Source organism: Puntigrus tetrazona, chromosome 14 (genome assembly GCF_018831695.1).
Source record: "Puntigrus tetrazona isolate hp1 chromosome 14, ASM1883169v1, whole genome shotgun sequence".
Taxonomy (NCBI): Eukaryota; Metazoa; Chordata; class Actinopteri; order Cypriniformes; family Cyprinidae; genus Puntigrus; species Puntigrus tetrazona.
In genome coordinates this window covers 20,791,527-20,799,205 of record NC_056712.1, presented here as the reverse complement: position 1 = coordinate 20,799,205, position 7,679 = coordinate 20,791,527, and the positions used below count along the sequence as shown (strand labels likewise).

The window sequence follows — 7,679 nt, the reverse complement described above, 5'->3', positions numbered from 1 at the left end:
AAGGCAGTGGCAGTTCAAAGCTTGAGGGGCCACTTTTTTTCTTGCTGTCTGAATGAGAGATTGAGTTCTCAGTCAAGAAACCTTAGCGGGTTCTAATCATGTAGCAAGATACGTAAGTAACTTATGCTTAATAACATACCTGTTTTCATTAAACCACGGGATAAAACGGTATGTGTCTATGGATTATTAAATATCCTTGTGGGACAGTGAAGGTACTAAGTCGTGCATAATTGATCAAATGCTGCACAGGGTTTATTGAAGGAATCTCATTAGTCAGCTAGATCTTGAGGCCGGAGCGTGACTACAATGTTACAAATTACGAAAAATCTAACGGTGATTAAACAAGTGCTTTTTTTTATCTACAGGTTTGAATATTCCATGTGTGCAGATGAGATTTTAAAATGAGAATTATAAATCATAGGTCCACATTTTTAAGCAGTACTCCTTTGGTAATGCCCATGACGTGCTGTATCCAACGATAATAGTTACCAACCTGTGTGTAAACACCGTACTTTCCTTTCTTGGCACATTCTTCTCCCCAACTGACGATGCCTGTGAGGAACCAGGTGTTGTGGTAGCGCATGGCATGAGGTCCTCCGCTGTCCCCTTGACACGCGTCTTTAGGAGAGTCGGAGTATCCAGCACAGAACATGAAGTGTGTGACCGGGTCGCTGCTGCTCTCCTTACACACCGTTCTGTCTACATAAGGCAGCTCAACCTTCTGAAGGGTCACCGCACTTCGGCCTTGAAAGCGTAGACGGCCCCAGCCGCTGACGGTAGCCAGAGATCCAGACTGAAGCAGTGAGTTGGAGAAGAACAAGGGTCCCAGACAGATGGGACGTACGGTCAAGGTAAACTGGATTGGGTTGCGTAGCCGCAACAAGGCGACGTCATGATTGTAGAGGCTTACTTTGGAGTTATAAAGGGGATGCGAGACGAAACGGGTGACGTTCAGATTCTGTTCTGTGCCCTCAGTCTTGGAGACATCATGTTCCCCTGTGAAGCATAGCGTTTTAGTTTAGTGATATTATTAATAACTGGTCTTGAAATTGTAAAGATATTCCATATACTGTAGATAATGCTTAAAGAATTGTTTTATGCTCAACCAAGGCTATATGTATTTGATACAGTAAAATCACTAATATTCTGAAATGATAAAGTTAAAATTAGAAAAAAAAGTTTTCTATTTGAATGTATGTTAGGATGTATTCCAGTGATGGCAAAGTTGACTTTTCAGAAGCTTTACTCCAGTCTTCAGCATCAGGTACTAGGCTAGCATATTGATTTGATGTTCAACAAATAGATCTTATTGTTAACAATGGTTTTTCATTCAGTTTTCCATTGCGCGCTGGAACTCGAACTCGGGAATGCCTGAGGCTATTTGCGCCGACATACTATTATATGAATATTTGATACATATACGTTTAAAATTGGCGCCATACAGCGATTTAACTGAACCAGTATTTCCTTCTCTCTCACCAACTCTGATGTAGAAGGATCCATTCTGTATCCCTACCAGACAGTGGGCTGCGGTAATGACCCAGAACTGGTTAAGAACAGCGCCTCCGCAAAACACCTGCTGTGTTGAGCGCGCCACCAGCGCCACCTAGAGATCAGCAGTCAACTGGGATAAATGACACGATTTGGGGTGCATAAACAGATTGCAGTAGATGTGCCTCTTAACTCACTAATTTACTCATAGATTATTTGATCAAAGGCGTTTTTGATTGCTACAGCGCATGATATTGATAGCCTTTACCTGCCAAGGGATTTCTCCGGGTAAAGCTGGATTGCCACCAACAATACGGCTTTTTGGAGCACTTACGGTTGGTGCAGGAGTCATCAAATACTCATCGATTGCCCATTTAGGGAGTTTAACGTGAGACGGCGGGATTTTCTCTTCTTTCCCGTTAGAATTTGAACGGGTTGTCGAGTTGCCCGGTTTGGAAATGCTGGCTGTGGATCTGTTTGTCTTGTTGGAAGACTGCGCAGAGTTGGCCGCGGTTCTCACGGCTGTTTTAGTGATTTTGCCGCAAGGAAACTTAACTAGACACATATAAAAATAAATAGTTGTTGTAATTATAATCTTGCTTGCAGTGACTTTCTTCAGAAAAAAAAGTACTATGTCTTTAAGAACGAAAGTAGCTCTTTCGCGCGTTTCAGTCAGGGCATTAGGAGTGTAAGAAGTCATTAAATCACCTATAGGTTCACATGTGAGTCCGTCTTCATTGAGTCTGTAACCGGTGGCACACTGACACGCTGTCACGTGAGAGTCCATGGCGATGCAGAAATGCTCACAGCCTCCATTATCAACATCACACGTTTTGGCTGTCACTGAGAAAGACGTTTTTTTAATTATCGACCAATTTAATGGTCATTCAATCATTTATTCATTCATTTTAGCTAAAAAAAAAAAAAAAAAGATCTTTTCTAACCTATTTCACAGTTTTTGCCGAAGTAGCCCCGTGGACAGTTACAGGTGTATGTGCCAATCTGGTCCTCACATGTGCCTCGGTTTTGACAGGGTGAAGATTTGCACTGATCCCCATCTAACAGACAATTGTGAGTTTAAGAATAGAATGATGTCCAGTTCAAATGTCACCTAATTTATTGCTCCATAAGCTACCTAAACGTACATAATAGGAATGTTTTTATGTATGTTATTTCTGTTCTGTGTGCTATTTCTGAATGGGTGCCGTCAGAATGAGAGTCCAAATAGCTGATAAAAGCATCATAGTAATCGACAAGCAAACCAAATGACTCCAGTACATCCTTGAAGCAAAAAGCTGCTTGCTTGTAGAAAGCGTATTGATCATCAGAAATGTTGCATCCAGCTGAAAAGCGCTCTATCCGTAATGAAACTTTCTTCTCTCGTGAAAATGTTCGTTCTATGTAGTCCTCTCATATCAAAATCTGTCAGCATATTTGTTTAGAATTGCTTTGGACTGTTTGTGCTTGTAAACTATTGATTCAGGCAATACAAAAAATCAAGAGAGAAAGCAATATTATGGATAGAGCGCTTTCATTTTAGCTGGCTGCAACATTTCTGATGATAAATATGCTTATTACAAGTAAGCAGCTTTTTGCTTCAAGGATGTACTGGAGTCATTTGGTTTGCATGTCGATTATTATGATGCTTTTATCAGCAATTTGGGCTCTCATTTTGACGGCACCCATTCACTGCAGAGGATCCATTGGTCATCAAGTGATGTAGCCTATTGCTAAATTTCCCAAAAATCTGTTCCAATGAAGAAACAATCTCATCTACATCTTGGATGGACTTGGGGTGAGTACATTTGGAGTGAATGCATCTTTGGAGCGAACTGCTCCTTTAACACATAGAGCTGTTCTCCTGTTTGCCCTCGGTCAATGATTAAACACACTTACCAACATATCTTGCCCAGAACTCCATCTGAAAAACAGACCAAACGCACATTTGTTATATTACTCAATGCACGACAACTGACGAATCACATCTTACCTACTCACTGTCTTTTCGTCATTTTCAAAGGCTTCTCTGGCCTCCTCCAGGACACATGTCTCCTCCATACACTCCCTCTCTACATTCCCTCTCAGAAACTCCTCAAACAGTCCTGTGTTTGCTCGCCTGTGTCTCCTCAAAAGGCTGTCAGCTTTCTCCCCGTCTAGGAACACTGATCCCGGGACTGTTACAGGGTTTGAGAGTTTATCATTTTTACTGGAGGGCAACTACTGAAAGCATGCGTGAATATTATTATTAACCCTCAGAAAGTCAAGAGGGCAAATGCCGAGTGTGCCTTGTATGTTTTCTGTCAGCTCTAAGAAGTCTGATATACGAGAGGTAAATGGTTTTGTAGGTCTTACCTGCAAAGGTCTGCGGCAGAATGCATGGTAATAGAACAAGAATGAATGGAGCCATATCAATCCAAATTCGATTCCTTATTATTCCAAAGTGACCTGACAAACAACCTGAGCCAACGCTCCAAAGTACATCCACACACTTCCACACAAACGACTGACACAGGATTTTGTGGTTGACTAAGAGAAAGAAAAGCAGAACAAAATAGCAATGATTTCAGTCATATTTGTGTGTGAGGAGCTGGTTTGAAAAAAGATACTATATTTTACAAAACTGCTAATTTAATGTGCACACTTTATATATTAATTTTTGTATTTTTCACTCAATCTTTTTCCAATAACCTCACATACGAGGATGGCCTAATAAAATATCTATTTTTTATAATAACTTTACATTTTAATAATTTGCTTGGGCGTCATGCCAGTGTAAATGTTTAACTTAGGAAAGATATCAGTCAAACGTTTTTGAACAGTAAGATAAAAAATTTTTAAAGTATCTTCTGCACATCCAAACCTGCATTTATTTGTCCCAAAGAACGACAAAAACGGTACAACTTCTAAATATTTTTACATTCTAAATATACTGTTTTCTGTCTAAATATATTTAAAACTTTTATTTATAATAATTGTAATTTGCATACTCCAAGCTTTTGAATGATCTTCATAATGTTACAAAAGCTTTTCTTCAGGTAAATGCTGATTTTTGGACCTTTCTATTCACCAAAGAATCCTAAAATAAAATTAAATATTGATAATAACAATAATACCATTTTTCTTGAACAACAAGTTCAGCATATTAGAATGGTTTATGAAGGATCGTGTGACGCTACAGACATAGAAACCAGTCATTTTAAATAGTAAAAATATTAAATTTACAATATTTGAATATTAATCAAATTTAAATATTGTAGTACCTATAATAGCCTATTACATAAAATATTTTCCCACAAAGTATATATGACTTAATATACGTCAAGTGATATGTATTTATATACCTCAAAATATACTTCCTTTCTACTTCAGAAAGATGGCTCACCCCTTTTCAAAATCAAACCTCCACTAGATGGTGCTGCTGCTTCAATGAGTAGATCAATAACGTATCTGCTAGTTTCAACCTCCTGAATCAGTTTAGCATTCACTGCTTTCCTCTTTCCCTGTTACAGAAAAGAGATGGCAATTAGATGAAATATGCAATACTTCATAAAGAAAGCAAGCATTATCATGTAGTAGGTTATATTCTTCACAGATGGCCCTGTATTGTGGACTGTGGGAGGGGCTGGAGAACAGCCCAGTCTGCGCCTCAGTTCCGCTGTAAGTGCTCTTGATTTCTTCTCGTCCCTTGGGAATCTGTTATCTTCTCAGATGGAGCTTTCTTATTGACTGTGGGCTTTTCGTTTTCATCCAGCCATTACGGTCTGAATTATTCATTTCTAAGTAATTAACACTGGCCATCAATCCCACTGTATGAGTGCCAATCAATCTGTAACTGAGGGTTGGTTTTCATTGCTGAGATGGGCTTTGGCTCACAGCCTCTGAAGCAGCAATCAACAGACTGTTATTGCAGCTATAAAGGCACGAGTAAAACGACTACATCACTCAAAACTTTTTTCATTACTGCACTTAATGCTTGGAAAAGCTTTACCCCCAGTTAGCTCTGAATTCACAGCCATTTTTAAAACCAACACCATCAGTCAGCGAAGCTAAGTCTCTGAAGCCAGAGCTATATTTAGACAAATCCAGACAACACTAACACAATGATAAAGGCATTACTATGTTTAAAAAGCCTTGACGTTCTGGAATACTTGTTTATGATTGGTCCATTGCGCTGTACAGAAGTATAAAAAGCTACCTTAGATGACTTCACTATTTGTATTACGCTAATTGGGGATTAGCTGGCTAGCAAATATGTTTTATGAACGTTATGCTAACGTTCTATTGACATATACATTGAAAATGTTTTAAAATGTGCACTTTTTTCCTCCTTATGCAGACGTTAAAAGAAAATATTGTGCAAAAGAAAGTACTGACGTTCATTAGAATAAACAGAGTGCGTGCGAGCTGCACTGTGAAACAGCCAATCAGAGCAGAGCGCCATATTATTATCCATGACCGTTCCAAACAGATCATTTCATTCTAAAGACAAAACCTAGGGGTGTAAATGGACACGTGAAACCGTTTTTCACCCTTACTTCAGCCACATACCTTCTAAGAAGATATCAGAGAACAATTTAAAATACTATGTCTATTTCTGAAATTGGTGTGTTTTCTGTATCCATTCCAGATCCCTAGACATTCTTTTCTGTAATTCATTTTTTGTCTGTTCCAATACATAGTTTTAGTCTTTTTACACGTCTACTTATATATTGCATGACTAATTTTTGCAGTTTTCAAGTGTGCTCAAAGACAGCAAATGTTTAGCTCTTCCAAGTAAAGTTTTTACAGACCTGTGCTATTTAGTGTACATAAAGGGCCCTGAGCTTTGGTATTTTTCTGACCTTTCTTGCTCGCTTTTGTGGACGAATGCACGCACAGGCCTGAACTGCATGTGTTGGTACTGGGACATGCCCTTCGTTCCAATGAGCCAAAAAAAAACGTATAGAATTCACTAGATCTTGTTCACCATCACGTAAAGACGCCATTAATGCAATGCTGTCATCTTGGCGAATTGAAATATTACCCTGTCACAGTTTATTTTGTGATAATGACAGGCTAACTGTACATTTTCACTTACTGAGAGAATACACTATCATTTGGAAAAATGCATTTCTCATGTTTTGAGATGGCATATACTTTAAGCCTTGGCCTGATGCACAGCAGGTGCTGATACTGTATAATGCTGTGACAGCAGGGCAGGTTGGTGTTGTTATGCGGTGCATGTGGGAACTGAAGCTGATTTATAACGCAGCACCATTGATTTCAGCAGTGATGTGCGTCTGTCTGCCTGCCCTGTGCTGCTGGGAATTGGTGCCATCTCCAATTAGATTAGAGGCTACTGTGAAAGATCAGCCCACTCCAGTAGATAATAAAAATGTGACGCCTGTTCAGTGTAATCGATTATGGAGAGCATCCTCACTCTGGGGAGGCAAGCAGATCTCAGAGGTCCCAGCCTTGTGAACTCTACACAGGACCCATGTAGCTCATTAGAGTCCCTGAACCATTTGTGCTAACTTATTTTTGGCCTCAAGAAGCACCTGACCGTGTAGTGTGATGTGCAGACAGAAGGGATGAAGAGAGAGAGAGAGAAATGAGGAGCTGTGATTGTTGCAGTGTTAATGATGACAGGTACAAGACTACAGCGTTCTTACAGATACTTCATGTTCTCTTGATCCACACGAAAAACCTTCTGAATTCTCTTTCTACAGTCAAAAATGAGTTAATAGGTACAATGTTCGTGCTGCTCTTTTCCATGAATGGTGAATAGTGACCAAGAGCATTGGAAAAGTGTACATTGCCAGTAACTCAGTTCAATAAATCAATAAATCAATTGCATCTATCTAAAAAAAGAAAGTCATATACACCTAGGATGGCTTAATAGTGAGTAAATCATGGTGTTATTTTCATTTTTGGTTGAGCTATCCCTTTAGGTTTTACTGAAAACTATATCTACGTCTTTTCACATCTCCCTCTTTTCTTGCGTAAAAAAGTGAAACTAAATGACGTAATAAGTGAGTAAATTATCACTGATGACAATTGTTCAGTTCTTTAATGAGCTTGTCAGCAGAGGTGCTGTATTTATATAATATCCAGGACGCAGAATAAGTGTGTTTGCATATGGAAGTTGTTTTAGATGATGCAGTTGATAAAAGCACTAACTGAGGTTGAGTTTCACATGAATTTCTTCC

General features: G+C 39.1%; 1 protein-coding gene across 1 annotated transcript; it reads right to left on the bottom strand.

Annotated features, from left to right (window-relative positions):
• Positions 1-229: 229 nt before the first annotated feature.
• Positions 230-3,980, bottom strand: f9a (coagulation factor IXa). The gene is made up of 8 exons (XM_043257610.1): positions 3,844-3,980; positions 3,490-3,665; positions 3,388-3,412; positions 2,436-2,549; positions 2,200-2,334; positions 1,760-2,046; positions 1,480-1,606; positions 230-996 (listed from the first exon to the last, which is right to left on the bottom strand). Exons 1-8 carry the CDS (start codon positions 3,896-3,898, stop codon positions 416-418), a joined length of 1,500 nt encoding a protein of 499 aa, XP_043113545.1. The 5' UTR covers positions 3,899-3,980; the 3' UTR covers positions 230-415.
• Positions 3,981-7,679: the final 3,699 nt, after the last annotated feature.